Source organism: Caloenas nicobarica, chromosome 1 (genome assembly GCF_036013445.1).
Source record: "Caloenas nicobarica isolate bCalNic1 chromosome 1, bCalNic1.hap1, whole genome shotgun sequence".
Classification (NCBI taxonomy): domain Eukaryota; kingdom Metazoa; phylum Chordata; class Aves; order Columbiformes; family Columbidae; genus Caloenas; species Caloenas nicobarica.
In genome coordinates, this window is record NC_088245.1 from 104228216 (window position 1) to 104254046 (window position 25831).

At 45.4% G+C, this 25831-nt stretch overlaps 1 protein-coding gene across 1 annotated transcript in view; it reads right to left on the reverse strand.

Annotated features, from left to right (window-relative positions):
- Positions 1-19387, reverse strand: part of ARHGAP6 (Rho GTPase activating protein 6) — a 340849-nt gene extending 321462 nt beyond the window's left edge. Inside the window, exon 1 of the mRNA XM_065639447.1 lies at positions 18859-19387. Within this exon, the coding sequence (XP_065495519.1) occupies positions 18859-19359 (501 nt within the window). The 5' untranslated portion in view covers positions 19360-19387. The remainder of the gene's footprint in view (positions 1-18858) is intronic.
- Between the last annotated feature and the right edge of the window lie 6444 nt (positions 19388-25831).

Below are 25831 nucleotides of genomic sequence, written 5' to 3' on the forward strand. Positions count from 1 at the left end.
CCATTTCCATCTTCATCTGTGCTCGCTGGTCACCGGATCTCTGTTCAACCATCCCAGTCCTCCCTCCCCACATCTTTCCTACCCTTCCCAGCAGAACTTCTCAGCCTCTCTGCTTGCAAAGGCTAGGTCATACAATAACTAAAATAACTAAAAACGTAACCTTTGGATGTGATGGGAGGTCCCATTACGCTCCCCGCATGCTGCTTGTTCTGTGCCCTCGACAGTGCAACAGCTGCTTCTGCTGCACTATCACCCGCAGCCCTCAAGCCTGGAAGGAGATCCCTTTCCTTGCTTCTCTGGCCCTTTATCTCTGGCTCCAGGGAACATGACAAGCAAACACTTTCGTTGCTTTTCTGCTTTCAGCCTCCCATAGCCTTGGATCTTCTTTAAAGACAGGTCAGCAAGCAAGCCCCTCTGTAGCTCCCCATGCTATCTATCTTCTACAGGAATCTTCCACACTCTCCTTGGGAATATCCCAACTAATTGTTCCCTTCCAGCTTTGCTTTGATTTGCCCCAGATGTTGCCAACCATATTTCTCCTTTCCCTTTGGCTTCCACTCCATCCGTCTGACTTAGATCCAGCACAAGAAGAGCTCCTGGTTTCCTATAAATGCTTTTGTCCTGTTTTAATTAAACGGGTCAGTAACCCTCTAGCACAGCAATATGGTTATTAACTGCCTTTATCTCAACCAAAGGAGCGTATTTCAAAAAACTGTAAGGAAGCCAGAAATAAATAATTCACCACAAGAATCTCATTCTTTTCAACTGTAATTCAAGTGACATCTTAAGTCTGCTGTCTTCAGCTCCAAAAAAGGTATATGGCTAAATCTCACTCTGAATGCTAAGTCCAAGTAGCTGGACTTGGTACAGAAGAAAGGTCTCCAGGAGCTCAAAGCACTTAGGAAAGGTGTCCTGTCACTTGAGACCATAAGAGAGTGTGTAGCCACCGCAACTGTAGTATGGCCATACTACATCGCTGTTGCAATGTCTCTATTTCCAGGGTGCAACAGCTCTTCAACCTGCCCAGCAATGAGTGCCTGCTCTGTTCCCTACACCAGTCATCTAGATTCAGAAGACACATGTAAAAGCTGGTGTTTGTGGAGCTTGGGCAACACGGAACATGCAGTATCAGCTCCTTCATCACCACCCACTTCCCCTGCAGTGGCACCTCGCTGGCTCTGCTGGGGCTGCAGCCTTTAGCAGCCTTAGGGATACAGGAAGGATTTCCTCCATAGAAAGCAAGACAATATCCAGCTTCCAGCCCATTTGTCAGAGAGATTCCCAAACAAACAAGCCCTCAAACCCAGCATCTAAACATAAGGGAGCTTTGTTTTCAAAAGACTCCCAGAGAGGAAACTCTGTTTGAAAAATACAGCTCTGCAACATAGCCTTCCAAGTGACCCCTCCAAGCTGGCTATCACAGGGACAGAAGGAGTTGCCAAAGAACAGCAGATCTTCTCTTTTTAATTCTGGCACTTATGCCAGATCCTGCACTCTACGGCAATCACAATTTCCATTTACCATCAGGCTGCATAAACTGGATGCTACTGGATTAAAGAAATAAAGTGCATATATTTGGATTTTAATAATACACTGATACAGTCTCAAGACATGTTTCTAAAAAAGAAGCAGATACACTGTCACAAGCTGAAAATAACAAATGATAGTAGAAGGCAAATATAGTACAGCAAATTGTGCTAAAGCACATAGTAATCACCATAAAGCACGCACAAACAAAACATAAACAATATTTACAGAGACAATTTGAAACCATTACTGAAATAAGAAACAGCTCAAGAAGACATATAGACTAGAAATAAGACTCCTTTACTACTAAAAAGTGGTATTCAGTTGTGTGGAAGATCCCATCATTACAGACAACTTCCTCTGGCAAGGAAGAAAAAAGGAAGGAGGTTCTCATAACTGTAACAAAAAGGATATAAAAGATATAGAATAAGATTTCAAAAACTATCTAAACGATCTAGGAACTCGAGGTTCATCTTAAAATCTCATCACTAGAGACAATGGTGAGAAATATCCAGGGAGCACAACACATCACAGCAGCCAGTAAGGACGTGCTTTTGCCAAGAAAGGCTGGACCAGATGATCCTCAAGCTCTCTTCCAACCCGGTTTCTATGATTCTGTCATTATGAATCTATGATTCTTTGACCACTCACCACTGGTCCAACACCGACCTTTCATCTTACCGAACTGTACCAGAGGTGGGAGCTCCCCCGAGGGCCAGGTGGTGCAGCGGGCGCAGTCCTAAGCGCAGAGCAGACCCAGGACAGCACGTGTGGTGCGATGCTCCCAGAAGGAAACCAAGATGTCACACTACGAGTGGGACAGGACAGGGACGTGCAAGCAGGAGTCAAAGCTCTCCTCTTCCAGCAGTGGTGACACCTCAGTGGCAACCCTGTTTTCCAGTCCTAATGATGTTTTACTTTGCTACTCATTTCTTATGTTGTTTCAGTCTTCTCCTCTTCCTTATCTCCTTTTACTTGAACCAAGTAGCCGTAATCCACAGTCACCTTTCTTCTCTTTTTATTTTCTTGCTCATTCAAGGAAAAAAGTACTTATTGAGACAGCAAAAGGTTATGACACTAAGCCATCAAGGCTTCATTTCACTGTGGACAAGATCCTTCTGGCAGCCCAATTTCATACTTGATGCTGGAGGCCACACCTGCTTGACAAAACCTCTGCCAGCTAAATGCAGACTTGCCAAAATCATTTCCCAAGAGCAAGGAGAAGAGACACAGGAGATCAGATGTTGACCAACATACTCCAGAAGCTCAAAAACACCCACCACTGCATTGTAAACAGCAGCAAATTATGCCCTGTGCTCTTCTTAAATAGCAGTGTGGAAGCCTTTAGTTCAGCAAGCCAATTTGGTACCAGCTTTTTCCGGGCCGTGTGGCCCCATTTGCCTATTCCAGTTTAGTTTAGCTTTGACTGATCCCAGTTACATAACTGCACCCTTAAGCTCGTAAGTTATAAGGTCAATAGCAGGTTAGACTGTTGCTGTGTAAGACAATACAGGCAAAGCCTCAGCTGTCCTACTGCCACACCTATTTTGCTTGTATCTGATGTAATTCCCAGCTCAAAGCCCAGCAGGAGATTTCCTTTCCTTCTTGTATACCTCTTCATTTTTTTTTTCTTTCTCCATTTCTCTTCCAGATTATTTTTACTTTTATAATATACTCAGGAAAAGGCCAAAAATGAAAGTTAAAAAAGCTAAATCGAAAGGAATGCTTCTGTACTATCATTCTAGTTCAGGCATTGAATTTAAGTGGTTTAGGCAGCACATCATAAAGCCTATCATGAGCACACTGAACTACCATGAAATGGGGCAGGAAAAGATAACGGTGTTTTCCCAAATGTTCAATATTTTTAAACCTAAAGTGAAATAACCCATAAAAGCAGACGGACCTCAACTTCAGCACGTGTCTGTCCCAACAGCACATCATCCTTGTAAGCCCCGGGCTCCCTAAATGCTAGAATACATAGTCAGGCTTGGTTAAATGAGCTAGTAGGAAACCTACCCAGCAAGTAGTTACTGAAACTTCCCTGCCAAATCTCTGCTCACATTCTGCTAGAGCACTATCAAGCTGCCTCTGCAAAACACTTGTGTTTTGAGAAGTGTTTGGTGGGGGCTTTTTTGAAATTTTATTGACATCTTTAAAAAAATCACCCTGGCTTTCTTTGCATTTGTGAGACACCAGGTATGTAGATGCAGTGTAATGGTAGGGTATGCCTCACACTATAGTAGCACAGCAAGAACTTTGAAGAATGATGCAACGAGAGAAATCAATCTTTTTGTAAGCCTGCTTCAGTCTTGACACTGGAGAGCATCATACTTTCAGCAGTAACCCATCAATTTCTGTTTAGTCGAAGGTATGTTGAAGGAAAGGGAAGATATAAGAGTTTTCATTCCAATGTGGAAAGAAATAATACTCAAAAAGTCACAGAACGACAGAAAAAAATAGGTCAGAAGGGACCTCTGGAGGTGATCTGGTCCAAATTCCTGCTCAAAGCAGGGACAGCTTAAAAGTCTGACTGGGTTCCTTGTGGCCCTGCCCTGTCAAGGGTTGAAAATTTCCATGGATAGAGATTCCAGAACCTCTCTGGGCAACCCATTTTAGTACTTAACCACTCCTGCTATGAATGATTTTTTTTTCCTTAGATCTCGTCAAATTTCCTCTTGCTGCAACTTGTGACTGTCATTGTGCAACTCTGAGAACACCCAGCTCCATCTTCTCCTTAAACCCTATCTAGGTAGTAAAAGTGGAATTACATTCCCTCTTATTCTTCTCCATGCTGAAACAAATCTCAGCCTTTCCTTGCGCATCGAGCACACTCATCCCCTGTCTTGATGGCCCTCCACTCCACTTGCTCCAGTATGTTGTCATCTTCTTTGTAAAAGATGTGGACTCACAAGGGCTTGCTTCCCTTGGCCCGCCAGTTACCTTCTTGCTCGTACAACGCAGTATGCAGGCATCTTGTTCTCCACATTACATACCTTCCACCACTCACCAACTTATCTAACTGGTTTTCCTCTGATCCACATGATATGGCTGCATTTGGGCTAAAAAACAGGTGGGAAGCTCTGTTACATCGTTCAAGAAATAAAAGTACGCTCATCTGTTACACTCACTCTGCCTCCCTTGACAAGAGGTTTATGAAACAGAAAGGTCTTTACCTGAGCCTTGATGGAGTGTGGAAATGGCACGTACTCTGACCTGAAGCAGAGAAAAGGGGCAAGAAGCATTTTGGACCCTGTACTAGAGATTTTTCAAATATGCAAATGTAGCAGTATAAATCTTACTAATCATTCTACTAAAAAGTAGGTTTAAACCCCTCCACACAGGTTGACTGCTAAATACATCACATGCCTTTAGCGAATATGGAATTAAGGCACGGTATCCCTGAAAAGAAGTAAAACTTGCCATTGTGTTTATCTAAGTAATTTGGCCATCTAATTCTCACAACTGGCTATGGTTTGCTACCTGCTCTCTAGCACAGTCTACTTCGTATATCGTCTGCAAATACACTGTCCCCTTCTAAAGATGTCTGAGATGTGTCCCCATGGCGCGCTGCTACAGAGCTGTCACTAGGTGCAGAGACATGAACACATGCTTGAGAAACGGTAGTGAAGCGACGAGCAAAAGGCACACCATATTTTGTCAGCAGGCATGATACGAAATAGCCACAAGAAAACTCAATCACATTGTTCTAATTTAGGATAGAGTAGATAGGGTCTTATTTTGGAGTATGAAAATGTAATCTATCCCAGTCTCTCTTTCCCCACCACCCCTTTCAAATAACTGCCTGCCCTGTCATCCACATTAAATTAACAGCTAAACATAGTTGACTTCCAACCAGGATGTTACGAGTATTTAGCCTTCCTATGTACACATACACTTACAAAAGAAATTGTGGTAATGAGACTGAGATCAAAATATTGCTCAGAATCCTTTTAAAATCGAGAGCAGGGAAAAGAGGGATTTCTTTATGATTTAAGAAGGATAACTATGATATGTACGATCAAAATAACAAAATTTTAGAAGACATAGCAGATGTGTTTATCCGCGTTCTTTAGCTTCAAATTCTCCCATTTCACATAGCTGTCAGTTTGTCTCAGAGCTTTATGGCACTGTATAAAGGAACAATTGCATATCTTCTAAAAACAGAAGATGGTGAGATCTCTTGGACAGTTTGCCCAAAGACTCTATTGTGCCCAAACTCCTATGGGAATAAAATTCAGAAAGGTTTATTCATTAAATTAAAAGAAGTACCTCCTACGGGAAGCAAGAGACATAATAGAATGAAAAACATTTCCTGTAGGAGGAATATTTTTAGACTTTTAGAGAGAGAGGCAAATGAAACTGAACAGAGCACTGCCAACTGGTTTCTCACCGCATTACTCTCAGCAGGGTGCAACTCAACTGAAATTACCCTTTAGAGAAAAAAAGAAAAAGCTCTCAAAAAACATCTTGCCCTATTGCAACATGGCAGAAAACAAAGGGATAAAACAAATAAAACCTGAAAATAGCAATGGAAAAACTGTATTAGTCTTCCTCTTATGAAATCAGTTATAGATGTTCAGCGGAGGTACAGTCCCATCACTGAAAATCAAATCCAGGAAGCTAGCCCTTTGGAGAAGCATGGCTCTGAGGCAGTGCAAAAGTAACCTTAATCACTCTCTAAAAAAAAAAAAAAACATATTCAATTTGTTGTTAAAGTCTGTATCATACTCTGCACTTTGAAAATCATTTTGTCCATTTATGAGAACAAAACGACTCATTAACATTTGACTCAGCCAATTCAAATAGGCTACAGTTACAGTAAAGCAGGGGTTTTTTAGTATGAACTTCAGATGATGAAAGCAAGATAAAGACACATTATCTTCCTTTTTAATGTTTGGCACAGAGGATAACTGAAGACATGCATAACAAGAACAACTAGAAATGGATAAAAGACAAACACAACCTGAAAAGGTTCGAGTGCATGGAACAGGAACTCATAAATGAACAAGGGAGAAAAGAGAAAAGCAAGATCTACCGAATGTCCCAGCAGGTTGTCAGTACCCACAGTGAGAGTTTCTGCATGGGACTGAGGGTTCCTCTGCATCCTCTCTAAGTGCAATGCTCAAAAATCTCTCTTTTGAGCGTAAGTTGAAGAATCCTCATGGAGAAATAATGTAAATGAGAAGGTCTTTGCTCTGAGAGGATACGGACAGAGCAAAGAGTAAGATCCAGAAAAGACAGTTCTGGTTTCACAATTTGGGAGGCTGACGCAAGCTGTTCCCATAGCCAGGACTGTGAGGATGATGACCCGGGGATGAGGGCTTTAGGGTGGGAAACTGTATTTACGGGCCACAGACACAGTACCTAACTGACTTAGCTCCAAAAACAAGAACATGTGGGACCCAACATCTGGTTCCAGTCTGACAATGTGGTGAGCGTGAAACACTGGAAGCTCATCAAATCCTTCAAAAACATTCTTAATTCTCCCAGGGATTTAATAACTCCTTGCTGACAACCAGAGTGGAACAGACATGTAACTTGAAATAGCAAGTCTGTACACATGTAGGAAAAGCTGAAACTCAAACAGAAAGCCTGCACATATGTTTCCATTGATATGTGTTATTGCTCCAGGATAGGAATAGATAAAAAAATAATAGAAACTATTTTGAATAAATACTGCTTAAAAATCTGCGCAAAACAACAGACACCCAAGTTTTAAAGAGAGGTGAAGTAAGTAGAATTTCTAGGACTGAATGATAACTAAAGGTTTTGCTTCCTACCTGATACTCTGTTTTGACTAGCAGGATTCACCCACCAAAAGTAAACCACACACTTGAGAACCCTGTCAGATTGAAGTGTGAGAGCTCAATACCTTGTAAAATTGGATGATGAGTCACAATGCTAAATTCCAATGAGGTCTGAATTTTGCCCTTACCTCATTATTGCCCCCCTTCCAGTTTCCATAAACTGAATGGAATACTTGGCCTCTTCTCCCACCCTCCAGACACCTGGTTCTGTTAAAAACCAGTTTAACCTAGGGTGTACAAAATCTATGTTATAATACATCAGTTTAATTCCATTGACCCTTACATTCTCAAATACTATGCTGCATAGCCAGAAAAGCAAATATGAGCAGCATTATATCATGTTTAATGAAGACTAATAGAATATTGCCATTATAACCTTAATTTCTATTACCTTTTTACATTAAAATTTCAACTGCACCTCTGACACTGATAAGATCTAGTTACTACTAGATAAGATCTAGTCCTGCTTGCTCAGAACTTCCTCCTGGTTTCCATTATGATGTTTACATCCGGAAAAAACAAAACAAAACAAAACCCAACAACAACAAAATGCTTAATACATACAGGCTTATACCACCACAACACCGCAGAAGAGTGAAGACAGAACTCTTGAGAAGTTCTCCACCTGCAAATTGTCTCAGCTGCAGTTCTTGTCATAAAAGAGAAGCTGCAAAGCTAAACGTGCCACAGATCCATCATGAAGTCAAGACAGCAGTCTGGTTTGTTGGTATTTAAAGGCTGCTCAAAATTACTTTTCAGTCTCATTTCTATTATTTTCACAAGTTCCTTTCCCATTACTTAAGCAATGCACACTTGGGGAGAATTCTATCTGTCCTAGCTGTCAACTCCCATATTTCCACCAAATGTCTTCAGACATAATTTAGTTAGGAATGGGAAGAGTGCATTTGCCAAATTCAGAAATGTTGAATATATTTAGTTACTCTGAATGGCATTCCTCTCCATACAAGATCCACAACATTTCTGCCCACCAAATCTTGCATTTATAGAACTCCTACAGCATTGACTGGGACGGACTTAGTCTGAAACTAATCTGTGCATCTAGTGCTTTAGGGTGTTGTTTGGAAGAAAATAAAGCAGAACAGCTCAGCAGTAAATACCAGCACACAAAGTTTTTTAATTTAAAAACCAAAAACCTTCCAAAATACAGTTCTCTCATATCTCATTATAAAGTCCCTCTCGAAGGCAAAAATGCAAGGTAGCAATTTTGGGGCTAGGGAAGTGTCCAGTTTTTTAAATGTTTGGAGAAAGATCAAAAAACCAAGGTGATAAAAAGCCATCTAAATATGCTCCTTGGATAGGTAATCGGGGCTCTACACAGGAATTTATTTAAACCTGTCTTCCATCCATATAGAGAAATGTCTCGACTAGGTACCAAGGTGCTTAAGGATAATAGACATGGAGCTCACACTTCAGCTACACATCACTCTTCAAAGATTACTATGGCAAAAAGATCATCTAGTGCTGACAGCAATTTAATACATTCCTTCCCAAAACCAGACAAATTTTCCAACCAATGGGGAAACCATTTTAGAGCATTTCATCATGACAAGCCACACAAGAGGCACAGGCACATGCAGAAGCAACAAACTTAAAAACATGAGGCCATGAGCACAGCAAAGGTAAAGCCCATAAGACTATGGCAACTGGAGAATAATTAATATGATATTGTCACAAAAGTTAAATGTTGAAGAGGTGTTCCATTAAAATATCTGCATGTATAGTATTAAATGAGTTTATTGGAGAGCACTGACCTCTAGACAATGTGAGCTATTGCAACCTTCAGTGGTAGAGTCTTAGCACCAGTTCCAAATGCAGCAGCTTTGCTTTTACACCTGGAAGGCTTCGGCTTAAGCCCTAGTCTGACAAACCCACTGTCACATCAACACCACTCTAAGTGCAATGTCTAGTGAAAACTGGGGAAAGGGTGTCTTCACTTACATATCTCACCCTAGATCTTTTGAAAGTGATGCAGCACATATACTTCTCTTTCACGTTTTCTTCACGCATCCTAATGAATAGGAGAAAACTGCCTTATTTCTCTCTTTTCTGTAGGTAACTTACAAGTTTCAGAATATGCATCCATCACTGCTTACAAATTGAACAGGGGAAGGAAAAATAAACAAAAGCTCTCCCTCCTCTAAATTTACAATGAACAGGTTCTGCTCCCACAAACTTGACCATGAGATCACCCCTTCCTTTCTCTCTCTGGAACAACTTGTCTCGCTAATCTCAAAGAAAAATACTCACTTAAAGCACCCAAAGATACATATCTGTATGGAAACGTGACCACTTGGTTTGCCCGGTTTCTAAGAATTTTGCATTGCCCTTTTTCTCTGAAAGTATTTTTCATGCATGTCCTTCCATCAGCATAGTTTTGAAGCAAGCAGTAAGGCTGTAAAAAAGCAAAAAGAAGTAAGCTAGACACTCACAATACCTTGGAAAAATGGGATTAAAATTAATTTTCAAAACCCAGTCATGCTCAGGGGGAAACTTTGGCAAGCAAGGAGATACAGAAAGAGGAAATCTGAGATCATCTTCCCAATGGATTTAAACTCTTAAGGTATCAAGCAAGTGAATTTACAAAAGCCAACCTCCCAAGGCACCTATCAGTTGAAACTGGTTTTGTGAGCATTCACTACTTCCAACAGCCATGCCCTAAATTATCATTCCATATGCCTCAAGTAGAAGTTATAAATTAATTTAGCTAAACTAAAGTTGTTCTAATTTTGCAGACAGGCAACACCAACGTCCTTGCGGTTTGCCACAGCTTGGCCAGGTGGCAGCACAGGAGACACTAGGATGCCTCCTGGCTCCTCCCCTACCTGGTGAGGAACCAGGGCAACCTTCCCTCCCACACCAGAGGAAACCCCTCGCCCCATTGTGCTCAACAAAAAGCCTCCGTGGGCAAGTGAGCAGGTGGATCGCAGGCTGTGCCAGCAGGAGGAAGAAGCAAAAAAGGGCTGCTCCTACCGCCCGCAGCAACCCCACGGCGCTGAGCAACAAGTTGCAAACTCACGATGGTGCCTCCCACTTCCCAGCAGCTAGGCACGCCAGCAGGCAGGCTGTGGATGCTATCGTTATTTTAAGAACACCTCTCCCCCAAAACAGCATATTAGCTGGAGATGTTAAAGTTTAATTAGTCAGCAACACACAGAGAATGACAGCAAAATAATCAGGCCACATAAGTAAGTGTGTAGATTCGGTTTATCATAACAAAGAGATTACAGAATCACAGAATCACAGAATGTTAGGGATTGGAAGGGACCTCGAAAGATCATCTAGTCCAATCCCCCTGCCAGGGCAGGAACACCTAGGTGAGGTTACACAGGAAGGCATCCAGGCGGGTTTTGAATGTCTCCAGAGAAGGAGAATCCACAACCTCCCTGGGCAGCCTGTTCCAGTGTTCCGTCACCCTCACTGAGAAGAAGTTTCTTCTCAAATTTAAGTGGAACCTCTTGTGTTCCAGCTTGAACCCATTACCCCTTGTCTTACTGTTGGTTGTCACCGAGAAGAGCCTGGCTCCATCCTCATGACACCCACCCTTTATATATTTATAAACATTGATGAGGTCACCCCTCAGTCTCCTCTTCTCCAAGCTAAAGAGACCCAGCTCCCTCAGCCTTTCCTCATAAGGGAGATGCTCCACTCCCTTCATCATCTTCGTGGCCCTGCGCTGGACTCTCTCCAGCAGTTCCCTGTCCTTCTTGAACTGAGGGGCCCAGAACTGGACACAATATTCCAGATGAGGTCTCACCAGGGCAGAGTAGAGGGGAAGGAGAACCTCTCTGGACCTACTAACCACCCCCCTTCTAATACACCCCAGGATGCCATTGGCCTTCTTGGCTGCAAGGGCACAGTGCTGGCTCATGGTCATCCTGCTGTCCACCAGGACCCCCAGGTCCCTTTCCCCTACACTGCTCTCTAATAGGTCATTCCCTAACCTATACTGGAACCTGGGGTTGTTCCTGCCCAGGTGCAAGACTCTACATTTTCCCTTGTTATATTTCATTAAATTTTTCCCCGCCCAACTCTCTAGCCTGTCCAGATCTCGCTGGATGGCAGCACAGCCCTCTGGCGTGTCAGCCACTCCTCCCAGCTTGGTGTCATCAGCAAACTTGCTGATAGTACACTCAATTCCCTCATCCAAGTCATTGATGAATATATTGAACAGTATTGGTCCCAGAACTGACCCTTGAGGCACTCCACTAGATACAGGCCTCCAGCCAGACTCCGCCCCATTGACCACGACTCTCTGGCTTCTCTCCTTCAGCCAGTTCACAGTCCACCTCACTACCTGATCGTCCAGTCCACACTTCCTCAGTTTTGCTGTGAGGATGCTGTGGGAGACAGTGTCAAATGCTTTACTGAAGTCAAGGTAGACCACATCCACTGCTCTGCCATCATCAATCCACCTTGTTACGTCTTCATAAAAGGCTATGAGGTTGGTCAAACACGACTTCCCCTTGGTGAAGCCATGTTGACTGTCCCTGATGACCCTCTTATCCTTGATATGTCTTAAGATGGCACCAAGGATAAGGTGTTCCATCACCTTTCCAGGGATGGAGGTGAGGCTGACGGGTCCATAGTTGCCCGGGTCCTCCTTCTTGCCCTTTTTGAAGACCGGAGTGACATTTGCTTTCCTCCAGTCCTCAGGCACCTCTCCCGTTTCCCAAGACTTGGCAAGGATGATGGAGAGCGGTCCCGCAATGACTTCAGCCAGCTCCCTCAGCACCCGCGGGTGCATCCCATCTGGACCCATGGATTTATGGATGTCCAGATTGCTTAACTGGTCCCTAACCCAGTCCTCATCAACTGAGGCAAACTCCTCCATTGTCCTGCCTTCCTCTGGGGCCTCAGGGGTACGGGGCTCCTCAGGAGCCTCCGGCAGAGTAGACAGAGACAAAGAAGGCATTCAGTAATTCTGCCTTCTCTGTATCTTCTGTCACCAGGGACCCACCCCATTCATCAGTGGGCCTGCATTGCCTCTGGTGTTAGTTTTATCTGCCATGTATTTGAAGAAGCTCTTCCTGTTGTCCTTGACCCCTCTCGCCAGGTTTAACTCTAAGGAGGCCTTAGCTTTCCTAGTTGCCTCCCTACATCCTCTGACAACAGCCTTATATTCTTCCCAAGTGGCCAGCCCCTCCTTCCATGATTTGTAAACTCTCCTCTTCCACTTGAGTTTGCCCAGCAGTTCCCTGTTTAACCACGCAGGTCTCCTGGCTCCCTTCCTTGACTTCCTACGTGTCGGGATGCTCTGATCTTGAGCTTGGTAGAAGCAGTCCCTGAATGTTAACCAACTATCTTGGGCCCCTTTACCTTCAAGCAGCCTTGCCCATGGGATTTTCTCCAGCAATAGTTTGAAAAGGCCAAAGTCGGCCCTGCTGAAGTCCAGGGTTGCAATTCTGCTCGGTATTCTGCTCCCACCACAGGAGATTCTGAACTCCACCATCCCATGGTCACTGCAACCAAGGCAGCCCTCCACCTTTACTGCTTCAACCAGACCCTCCTTGTTAGCGAGGACGAGATCCAGCAGCGCACCTCTCCTAGTCGGCTCCTCCACCATTTGCATCAGAAAGTTATCGTCAATGCACTGGAGGAACCTCCTAGACTGAGGCTGGCTGGCTGAGTGGTCCTTCCAGCAAACATCAGGGTAGTTAAAATCCCCCATAACAACCAGAGCCTGTGACTGTGAGGCCGCTCTCAGCTGCCTGTAGAAGGCCTCATCAACATCCTCACTCTGATCTGGAGGCCTGTAATAGACTCCCACAACAGTGTCACCCCTGCCAGCTGCCCCTTAGTTCTCACCCACAGACTCTCAACTTGCTCCTCATCCGTGCCTGGACAGTACTCTATACATTGTAGTTGCTCTCTCACGTAAAGAGCAACTCCACCACCACGCCTGGCCGGCCTGTCTTTCCTGAAAAGGACACAGCCATCCATGACCACATTCCAGTCATGTGAGCTGTCCCACCATGTCTCTGTTAATGCCACCAGATCATAATCTCCTGACCGAACGCAGGTTTCTAACTCCTCCTGCTTATTCCCCATGCTGTGTGCGTTGGTGCACAGGCATTTCAGGGAGCGAGCCGAGTACAACGATTTCACCCTAGGGGCGATTACTCAGATACATGCACATGATTTTTCATATTTGTTATATACATGCTGCAGCTTTACATTGCCGTCTTCAGGACAGAAAAATAAGCAGAAGAATTAGCACGACTTGAGACTTCACACAGATCTATTCATTTTGAGCTATTTTGGACTTTTCACCCAGCATACGTTTTCCAGTCAGTCACTGTAAAACCTTCTCATCCTTAACTTGTATAGGACTATTCATATCCTTAAGCATAAATGTATGACTTAATGTTGGCAGAATCAAGGCATTAAGGTATCCCTACACAATTTTACCACCTTTTTCCATGATATTTAGTTTACTTAGAGAGTCACTTAACTTTATGAAAACACTTAATGAAAGCATAATAGTCTTAACATCCTTAATTTTGTAAGAGAAAGTGAATTTTCTTTTAGGAAAATGGCTTAAAGGGATAGCTGAGATCTGACGGGAACTGAGGATGAATGCTTTTTTTCCCTTGTTAAAAATCCCCCTTGGATTTGCCCTGCTGAAACCACTGGAAACGTTGTCACTGATTTCCACAGACCCAGGAACAGGTTTTTTATTTAAGCAGCTTATACATGAGCAGCTAACAGAAAGGAGAAAGAATGCTTGTCAGGAAAGTAAAGCTCTACTAAAAATAATCTTTAAAATTGTAAAATATACTTGTGAATAAAATTGCATGTCGATAAAAAAAGAGCCAGGTCACTCACCAGAGACACATCTGTCAAATTATGCTTCACATCCAAAACTCAGTGGATCCAAGTATATAGGCCTAACACTTTCTTTGCATAAAGCCTTTACGTGTGACCTGCTGCTGAAACTGGAAATCTCCTGTGTGCTCTGGTATTGCATTAAAAATTATTTATGAACAGCCGTGTGAACTGAGCAGCAACCTTTCCCTCCCTAGGCCAGCAGACAAGGTTGTGGTACAAAATGCTGAAGTCAAAGAATTACAACAACGACAACAACAAAAGGTAAATCAAGCAATCCATCCTTCTCCTGGCCTCATACCCAAGCTATTATGGATATTTTGGCATCATATACAGAAATCACAGATCAGCTGGCAAGGGAGTGCTTGGTGCAGCCTTTAAAATCTGAATAGAGCTGGGCCAGGTGCTCTTACCCCTGCAGCCCTGCAGCACTGGGCTGCTAAAAGGCAGGAATGAAGGTAAATAAACAGGTTTTGTAATGGACACTTCCTTTATTCCCCAGATAATAGGATGAGAGTTTTTAAATACTCACACCAAAACCTTCCATGCTTATTGCCAGCTTGCAGTCATCTATTCAGTCGTCTTTTACACTTGAGCAAAATCATCATTGTGATGTATTTCGTTTTTAAGTCGAAAAAAACGGAACTACAGATTTCCTGTTGAGAATGCAATAATTTGTATAATGGGACCTTTTAAAGTTACAATATTATAAAAAGTTATTTCTTTTCCACCCAATAAATTGTGTTTTTATCACCTTCTCAAGCACACTTGCTTTGCCACAGAGACAGAAAAATCCTTCACTTTCTAAAAACTGAACAAGTCATTTTTCAGTAAAGAATAAATAGGAAGCAAGCAACTACACCCTTTATGAACAATCCTGATTTAGAGAATCATAGAATCACAGAATCATTTGGTTAGAAGAGACCCTCAAAATCATTGAGTCCAACCATGAACCCCAACACTGGCACTAAACCGTGTCCCTAAGAATCTCATCTACGCGTCTTTTAAACACCTCCAGGGATGGTGACTCCACCACTGCCCTGGGCAGCCTGTTCCAATGCTTCGCAACCCATGTTGTTGCTTCGCAACCACAACACAATGCTTCAAAAAAGAAATTTTCCCTAATATCCAATCTGAACCTTCCCTGGCACAACTTGAGGCCATTTCCTCTTGTCCTGTCACTTGCTACTTGGGAGAAGAGACCAACCCTCTCCATGCTACAACCTCCTGTCAGGTAGTTGCAGACAGCGATCAGGTCTCCCCTCAGCCTCCTCTTCTCCAGGCTGAACAGCCCCAGTTCCCTCAGCCGCTCCTCATCATACTTGTGCTCCAGACCCCTCATCAGCTTCGTTGCCCTTCTCTGAACTCTCTCCAGCACCTCAATGTCTTTCCTGTAGTGAGGGGCCCAAAACTGAACAAAGCATTCGAGGTGGGGCCTCACCAGTGCCCAGTACAGGGGGACGATCAGTTCCCTAGTCCTGCTGGCCACACTATTGCTGATACAAGCCAGGGTGCTGTTGGCCTTTGTGGCCACCTGGGCACACTGCTGGCTCATTGATAAAGAGATTAAACAGAACTGGCCCCAATACTGAGCCCTGGGGAACACCACTCGTGACCAGCCGCGAACTGGATTTGACTCCATTCACCACAACTCTTTGGGTCTGGCCATCCAGCCAGTTCTTTACCCAGCAAAGAGCACACCTGTCCAAGTCATGAGCAACCAGTTCCTCCTGGTTGGGAATGCTGTGGGAAATGGTGTCAAAGACTTTGATAAAGTCTGGGCAGATAACATACACAGCCTTTGCCTCATCCACTAAGTGGGTCACCTTATCACAGAAGGAGATCAGGTTGGTCAAGAGGACCTGCTTTTCATGAACCTATGCTGACTGGGCCTGATCACTTAGTTGCCCTGTATGTGCTGTGTGATGGCACTCAGGATGCTCTATAATCTTCCCCAGCACTGAGGTCAGACTGACAGGTCTGTAATTCCCCGGATCTTCCTTCCGGACCTTCTTATAGATGGTTGTCACATTTGCCAACTTCCAGTCAACTGAGACCTCCTCAGAAAGCCAGGACTGCTGATAAATAACTGAAAGTGGCTTGGTGAGCACTTCCACCAGCTCTCTCAGAACCATTGGGTGGATCCCATCTGGTGCACATAGACTTGTTCATATCTAAGTGGTGTAGCAGGTCACTTACCGTTTCCCCTTGGATTACACCCATCATTAGGATGCATGCTTGCAAAAAGAGGGAGAATATGATTAAAATTGTGTATGTGCAGTTTCATTTAAAATATAGATTGAAATCATTTATACATGTCATTGCTGGTAGTTATAAGTAAGTTAATATTTGTATAACACTTTGAAAGGAGAAACTCTAAACCCAGCAGGCATCGGGATGTATGTCAACTGACATAAAATGCCACAAATTCACTTCACAGTGATGATGCCGACCTGCTGCAGCAGCACAACTTCAGGTGCAGCACAACCTGCTCCTACATTGCAGCTCCACCATGACTTCTGGGACGACGATTGTGATAGCACTTGTGCCCAACTGAGGGCTCATGGAGAGGGGTGACCCAGCCACTTACTCAGCCCAGACAGGGGAACCCAGCACAGAGATGCTGATACTTGTCCTGACAGCACTGGGATCAGACATTCCCAAAATTCTTCTCTTACAGCAAAATCATACATTGGTTGTTTGGTTTGCTTTCTTTTTTTTTTTTTCCCCCTAACGCAAAGGTGATTTTTTTTTAACGGCACTCACACACATCTCAGTTACTCTAAAAATCAGGCCTCACCAACAGGAAAGATACCTCCAAAATACAAGACCACACTTCATTAGTGTAAACGCCCATTTCTTAAATCTACGAAAGATACTTATCCAGGTTCAAATAAGTGAACAACAATTTGTCAGAGTACAGTGCTGTAACATCACACTAAACTGCACTGAATCAAATTTAACTATAAATTGCACCACTATACTGCAATCATGTTATTAGTAATATAATGCACCTCCCCATCCACAAAAAAAAAAGGTTTGACTGTTTTAAAATGCTAGATACACACCAAATGAGGAAAAAAGTCATACTTTTGAATTTGCAGTCTGAAGATGCGCTATGCTACATGGCTTGACAACATATAGATCTGAAAAAAATGCCCCAAGTGTCTGACACCTTTGTGTGGATTCAGTGAAAACAGGACAACCCATTTAGATCTGCAGATCAGAGATCACGCTCTGAGTCTTGGACTCTATCAGGAAACTCTGCATAGGAAATCTTACATATCTTATATTTTTTGATGTTCCTTATCAAATTGTAAGTGGATAAGCAGCCAACTTAGCCTTAATTAGTGTGAGCATCTAAAGGTCATTACCCGCTGTCTCACTGGAGGCTTTTTGTCAGTGACACTGCAACTCCCACAAAGATCTTTGAAATCATGAATTTTTAACTACCTTAAAATTCCAGCATCAAGATGAAATATTGCTAAGAGGAACTTCCGATTGCAAGACTTAATAATAATCCTTTTATGAAAACTGCTAAAAATCTTCACTGCCTCTTTCAACGTTAGCCAACATCACACCTGAACCCACCAAGCAAGCACTGACACTCCATCCCACCTGGCAGATGTTGACAACTTTTATATCCCAAACTAACAGGAGGATGCAGGGGCTCATTTGAGGTGAGAAGCAGCCTTTGCCCTGAAAAACTACTTTTGGTAATCTTGTACTGCGATGGTGCTTAGTTTGGCTTTGGATGCCAGATAACTGTGTAAGGTAATGATTTTTCAAGGACTTCTGCATCCCACTGAAACAATGGGGTTGGTTTGTTGACAGATCTAGTTAGTATTGGGTATTTATAATAAATGAAAAGGAAAAGGCTGCCCTCTAACCCCAACCCAAAAGCTCCAGGAGGCACTACTAAACAGTTAAGTGGGAAACCTCATTACGATAAACAGAATGGAGAATTTCTTCAAACAAAAAATTTCTTATTCTCCCACTACAAAGGGTTGTGCATAACCAGCTTGCAGAGCAATCACTATCAAGAAACAATGCCACATTCTTTGAATACATTCATCCACATGGTATGATATCTGCAGCCCAAGATCCATGACATCCAAGTTAAACGAATAAATATTTGCATTGCAAAGTTTGATTTGTCTTGGAATACGATCTCTCCTCATGTGGTTTTGACACATGTGCGTTGTCAAATAAATCATAGCTCACTGGGTGTGCACATTAAAAATAATTTGTCTATCTTGTTAGAAGCCATCGCATACTTCAGTTTACGAGGTGTGAAACTGGGAGGAGAAGGTTTTTACACGCCCGGGACAACTATACATGGAGCCCGTCGAGAGAACAACAAATGCCGCCATGCACTCCTCCAACGCCGCGGATCCCTGCACCCGGCGCTAACACCCGTGCCCGTTTCCCACGGCGGCCTCGACGGCACCGCAACCGCAACGCGGGACGATGCCCGGCCTCCCCGCGGACACTCGCCCACCGCCGAGGGGTGCCGCAGGCAGCGACCCAGCGGGGCCGCCCCGTCCCAGCGACCGGCGGCTGCGGTTCACCGAGCGGCCGCCCCGCTAGGGCGAACGGGCGGCCGCCGGCGGCGCAGACCGGGAGCGAGGGCGGCGCGGCGGGTGCCCGTCCGGGGGGGGTGGGCGGGCGCGCCTACCTCGGATTTCCACACGACGTAGGCGGCGGGGCGAGGCCCGGACGGCGAGGGCTGCCCCTTCCTCTGCTGCAGCCAGCGCCGAGGCGAGGAGAAGATACTGTTGGCGGGGCCGGGGGGGCCGCTCAGCGCCGAGGCCGAGGGGGTGCGCGTTAGGAAAGGCAGCTCCCAGCCGGGGCTCCGCTTCCCGCGGGGGCTCTCCTCGTCGAAGAGGGCGCTGCCCGGCGGCGACCGCTCCAGCGGAGTGCTGGGGGTGGAGAAGGAGGCGCCGGGGAGCGGCGGAGCCCCCCGAGGACGGCGGCGCTCCCCCGTGGGGCTGCCGGCGGTGCGCGCCCGCGGTGCCCGTCCCCCGCCCTCGCCGTGCTCCCGGCCGCCGCCGATGATGGCGGGGTCGAGGCTGCGCGTCTGGCGGAGCCTCCGCTTGGAGAGGCTCTTGGCGGGGGCGGCGGCGGCGGCCGGGGAGGAGCAGGAGAAGACGCTGTTCAGCAGGCTCTGCGCCGACATCGCGGTGGCCGCTGCCCCGGGCACAGCGGGGACGGCCGGGGGTCCCGGGCTCTCGCTTCCTGTGCCTCCGCGTCCCGCCGCCGCGGCGCGGAACGGCGCGGATCCCGGGGTGTCCCCCGCGCCGGGGCTCAGGCCCCGGCGGCGCAGCCCGACGGCGGCACCGGGGGGCTCATGGCGGTGTCCGGCGTTGGGGCTGCTCCGGGGCTGCCGCCGCCGCGGTCACTTCGCTGGGAAGGAGAGGGAGGGGAAGAAAAAAAAAAAAAAGTTACGAGAGAAAAGGGGAGGGAAGGAGGCAGCAGCGGAGCTTTTATCTCGGCTCGCCGCAGCCTGCCAGAGTCACTCCCCCCTCGGCCGCGATGCACAGGGGAGCCGCTCGCCGCCCGCTCCACCCCGTCGGGTCCCCGGGTGGCAGGGCTCGCCTGTCCCCCCCTCCCGAGAGAGGAGAGCCGGTCCCGGTGTTGCCCGCACCCCGGGGCACCCACGTCGAGGGCGCGGCGACGGGCAGCCCTGCCGGGCTGTGTGGGCAACGGGGCTGCGGCTACCGGGCGACTCCGACGGGGCGCTGCGGCCGCACGGGCACTGTGCGGCTGTGTTTTGGGAAGGGATCGAGCAGCGAAGGACAGGGGGTTTTTTGGAGCGATCGTTCCGGAGGCGCAGCCGGGGAAAGGTCCGGCTTGATCCTGCCTCTTTCCAGCGCCGCATCCACGTCCCGCCGGCGTCCGCTGGTAAGCGGCGGGGCCACGCTGAGCTGCTGGTTGTGGGACCCCGGGATCCTTCCCGGTCATGTCAGGGAGAGCTAGTGTCTTCAGGTAAATCTTACGGCAATAGGAGGGGTGCTCACAGGATACAGCACACGTCTGCAAGGCTGCCGCGATCGGGTCTTCAATAGAGCTCGACCAGCAATTAGGTTCTGGCCCAAGTCTCTCTGTCCGTCCCGTGCCAATTTGAGAAGATGGTCTTGAATACTTAACCACAATAAACAGCTACTTTGGGGGCACACTCTGCCACTTCTGTCTGATAGCTTGTGCGGAACAACCCCATGCCGAGGCACATAAACGTGAGTCACACAGTCAGCATGGGTCACCCAAAACCTGCAACTGTTCTTCTGGGTACATCACGGCAGCAGAAAAAAAGGGCCGATGAAGCTAAGCCTCCTCAGGACTCTCCACAGAGACTTTGTCTGCTCTCGCTCCAAGTGGAGGCAGGGAAATCTTTGTCAGGAGAAAGCAACAAACTTGAGAAAGCCAAAACTATAAAGAAATGCAGGAACAGAATGCATGCAGAGGGAGAATACCGCACAGCCCTACAAAGGTTAGCAGCCAGCAGCCAGTTCCTTCCTCACCTGAAGTGGAGAAAACAATCCTACACCCGCAGGATCTGACTCCTGCCTCTCTCCCAGCTGAGTACATTAGAGTCCTCCCCTCACTGGAAGCAGTTCAACAGCAACGCTTGTCAGGTTCTTTCTGGAAGCCCCACACTATCGTTTACTTAGTATTTCAACGTTATTAAGCTGCAGTTAACCATTAGCTTCATGGGTGAGTTCAGATCCGTTGTGCTTTTGTCAGTGAAGAATACAGCCATGGCATTTTTTGAGATGAAAAGCAAAACACACAAACTAAAACACTGGTTTGCTTCCAGACCTATACTTCTATTTATGGAGGGAGTGGATGACGCCTAAGGAGAGATTAGCTAAGAGCTCCAGTGCAAGTCTTCAGTCTTCTGTCTCAGATGAGATCACCATTAGACTGCTGATTCCATGGAGTGTCAATGTCAGCATCCTTCTTTTGACCAGAGAAACCATCAGGTCCACACTATCTCTGAAAGTATTGCAGTAAACTCTTAAAATTCCTTAGAAAAAGACTGGCTATTTTGAAACAAACAAAAAACCTGCTCGAGCACAACACAAGGGGTTTTTTTCTCTTCATGCTGCATTTTCTTCTCAAACCCTAGTGCAGGGTTATGTTGTCCTCCCAGGTGTCCTGGAGCCTGTGCAGGTAAGTGCTCTGTGGCAGCATTTTCTAGTTTAATCAACACAGGGAGCAGACAGTTCTTTCCTTTGTGGCATTATTTAAGGTTCATAACGAGAAACAGCACACTAGCCCATCCACCTTCTAAGGAAGGTGTTTTGGTTCTATGTAATGTTTCCAAATGGGATTTTTCCTCCATTTTTAATTGTCTGAAAATTAGTTTCCCCCCTTATTTTAATAAACTGTTCTATTGCCTAATTCCAAAGCCTGCTAGTTCCTCCACAGCTAAGGTTGCAGCTGTTTCTGTTTAAACCTTCATTTTGCCTCCTCATTAATGCCTTCAATAAGGTCTCACGCTGGAAACTAAAAAGAAGGTCTGAAGCACAAAACAATTATCTGAATTTGTTCCTGCAGTTCTGTGCCTAAGCGTGCAATTCAGTTGAGAGAGACACATCTGCAATACAGCTATACAGATGTGTGGCTCCAAGTATTCACTTTTTTAGTCCTCTGCAAACATATCGTGGGACCGTAAAGGGACAGGAGGACATGAGTAAAAAGGCAGAAGAGGAAATTCAGAGCTGTAAGGAGTTCATCACATGAGGAGCAGAGAGGACAATCACACCTGCTTCCAAAATCCACTGGAAACAGATCCTGCCATTCTCAGTAAGATGCATTGGCCACTCTGAAGAGCACAGCCAGATGCCAGCAGGCAAATCTCCAAGTGCAGACTCAGATTCTTACACACTGCACACACAACCTGTGAAAGGAGACGTAAACAATCAGATAAGAGCAATGATAGGAGCGTATGTCAGCTTCCAAGTAACTACTTTAAATGAAGTGGGAGCAAAGCATTCTTATTTCCACCTGCTTCAATCCAGGTATTACTATTGCCCAGCTGGTTTTCTCCATGAGAGCCCTCATGAAAAGCTGGAGTATAGCTTTCATGAGACAGAGACCTGGAGAATCACAGCTGCAATTCAGTGAGTCAATACAGAAATGCTTTATGTAGACAACTTCACTATTTGTCTTAGCTGCTGTCTGCTATCTTTCAGAGGCAACAGCAATATAAGCACTGATTATTTTTTAAGTTGCTGCTTATTATCACTATGAACTGCATTGTTGTGAGACCTGGCAGCACCATCCATGAAGCTAGGCTCTGGGGCTCTGGTGGGCACCATACAAGCACAGAACAAAAAGACAATCCTAGCCCCCAAACCTTAGCAGTAACCCCCAGCCACAAGATATCAGCTGTGCAGCCATATATGCAGAAGAATAGTGAGACAATACTAGTTGATCTGATATTGGTCATCAGCCCTTCTCTTCTGAAGCAAAGCTGTTTGTGTAACTGCTGCCCATAAGGTTGCAATAGCAGTCAAGGAATTGGGCAAACCTTCCCGGAGCTGGGAGTAGCAATACAGACAGTGGTTGTGCTGACTTCTGGAGCCAGAAAGGCTTTCCTAAAAGTTTGCATGGTCACATGTTTTTACAGCGAAAGCTTAACCCAGTGAGGATGTTTGTTCTGTCTGACTGCTCATCACCACCTTATGCAGTAGTCAGCCGACTTACTGCAAAGTGAAAGATCCTTCCTCAGCTTTTCAGGTCTCTGTTTCTGAAAGTAAGCAAGAGTGATATGGATCTATAATGCAAAAAGAATTCAGAAATATTTGGAGAGATGAGAGTATTTGACAGTTATGACTTTCCAGTCATTGGTTTTATTCTGAAATATCTTCAGTCTTAGCACACAGAGCAGGAGTATAAAAGCATTCCCTGGGCATACAGTCATGGTGCTTGGGAAGCCAAAGCTTAGCTGTTGGTGAAACCAGCAAAGGATGTCAAGGACAACAAAAGCAGCTTCTACAGCCACAGCAGATGTGAAAGAATAAACAAGGAAGATATAGGACCTCTGCTGAAAGCAGTAGGTGACTTAGTGACTTAGAGAAAACAGACGCAGACAAGGCTGAGGGTCTGGAGCACAAGTCTGATGAGGAGTGGCTGAGGGAACTGGGGCTGTTCAGCCTGGAGAAAAGGAGGCTGAGGGGAGACCTGATCGCTGTCTGCAACTACCTGAAAGGAGGTTGTGGCATGGAGGGTGTTGGCCTCTTCTCCCAAGTAACAAGTGACAGGACAAGAGGAAACAGCCTCAAGTTGCACCAGGGGAGGTTTAGGTTCAATATCGGGAAAAATTTCTTCATGAAAAGGGTTGTCAGGCATTGGAACAGGCTGCCTAGGGAAGCTGTTGAATCACCATGCCTGGAGGTGTTTGAAAGACACAGAGATGTGGCACTTAGGGACATGGTTTTGTGGTGGTGTTGGCAGCGTTAGGTTTACAGTTGGACTTGATGATCTTAAGGCTCTTTCCCAACCTAAATGATTCTACAATTCTACTTAATGCCGCCTTTGCAATAATCTTCACACACAAAGTTTCCCAGCCCTTTCTGCCTCAAGGAGAAAAGAATCTGTCCTGACTGGAAAAGGACACAGTCAGAGATCTTCTCTTGAGGAGTCCCAGCACATGGAAGTCTGGGGAACCAGCTGGGATGTATCTGAAGGTGCTCAGAGAGCTGGCTGATGTCACTGCAAGGCCACTTCTTATGTTTGAAAGGTCTTGGAGATTTGGAGAGGTACTTAATGGCTGAAAAAGTCTAAATATTGCACCTATCTTCAGAAAGAGCAAGGACAATCCAAGAAGCTACAGGCTGGTGGGCTTCACTTTGGGAAAATCACCAAAGCGAGTTCTCTTGGAAGCCATTTCTGGGCATGCAGAGGAGAAAAAGGTGACTGGAAATATGCAGCACGGATTTACCAAGGGTAAATCATGCCTAATCAATCTAATCACCTGCCTTGATCCATGGATGATGGGAGACCAGTGGATAGGAGGCTTTTGACACAGTCTTCCACACCTTCCTTGTTGAGACAATTAGATGAGAGAAAAATTGATTGGATCATAGTGATGGATGGTTCATACTCTACCTGGAAGCTGGTTACAAGTGAAGTTCTTCAGAAGTCTGTCTTGAGACCTATCCTCTTTAATATCCATATCAGTAGCCTGGAGGAGGACGTAGATTGCACTCTCATCCAGTTTGTGGACAATAGCACACTAAGGCTACACATCCCAGGACGGGACGGCCATTCAGAGAGGCCTCAATAGGCCAAATGAATGGGAAAACAGGGATCTCATGAAAGTCAGCAACGATAAATCCACTTGGTGTGACTAGCCTCCTGCATTTTTATGGGCTACACACGGAGAGGCTGGGGAGCAGCTCTGATGGGAAGGACCTGGGTGCCCCAGTGGCCAATAGGCTAAACATGATCCAGCAGGGAGCCCTGGCAGGGATGAAGGCTGTCAGCGTCCTGGGCTGTATCAACAGAGTCATATTCAATTGAGCAAGGGAAGTGATTATTGCCTTTTACACAGCATTCAACAGACGTCGTCTGGAACACTGTGCTTAATTTGGGTGCCTCCAATTAAGGAGGACCTTGATAAACTTCAGCAAGTCCCTTGGAGGGCCACCAACACAGTTGGGAGCTGGAACATTTCCCCTGTGAGGAGATGCCAGGAAAGCTGGAGTTGTTCAGCCTGGGGGAGGGAAACCTAATAGCAACCTTCCACTACCTGCAAGGGGATTATCCAAAAAGTGGATCCAGGCTCTATACTGAAGTACAAAGTGAGTAGAAGACAGACAGTGGTCATAAACTGAAACGGGACTGTGTCCAAGAAAAAAAAAATCACTGAGGATTATTAAGCACTGGAACAGGCTGTGGAATCCCCATCATTAGTGGTTTTCAAGACCTGACTGGACAATGCACCGAGCAACATTTTCTTAGTTTAGTTCTTACCCTGCTTTGAGCAGGAGGTTGGATGAGAGACCTCTTGAGGTTCCCTCCAACTTGCATGACTCTGTGGTTCTAACCAATTATGGATTTTGGGTTAAAGTCAAGAAAAACTCAACCTTCAGAAAATTTTCAGAGATTTTATATAAATGCATATCACCTGACTTACTAGCAAGCCTGCTGCATGGGCAAGTTTTAGAGAAATTATGCTGTTATTGTTATTTTAACAATCTCTGATGTTATTAATGCCCCATTGATCTGGAATTAGAAGGAGATACCAGACAGAATTTAAAATAAAAACATTTAAAAGCTCATCACAGTTGAACCTGGTTTGGTAGCATTTAAAAAAAAAATTGTTTATCAAAATATTAGTATATTCATCTCGAGAATTAAGCAAGGTCTATTTTGTTCAGGCTTCTGAACAAATCTCTGAAAGTAAGTGTGAATTAGAAAATAGGAGCGTTTTGCTAGTCTTATTATTTCTTTAGAATTTGTTAAGAATAATAAAAGGCAAGCCACTCTTTTACCTTATATTTTTCTTACAGAAGAACTCCTAATGTTGTAATTCCTGGGTTTTGATTTTTTTTTGGACAAAAAGGCTTATTTCTAATATTTAGCACTTCAAGTTTTTCTGTGAAGATGGAAGAGCTGTCATGTTTTTTACCGAACTTTTG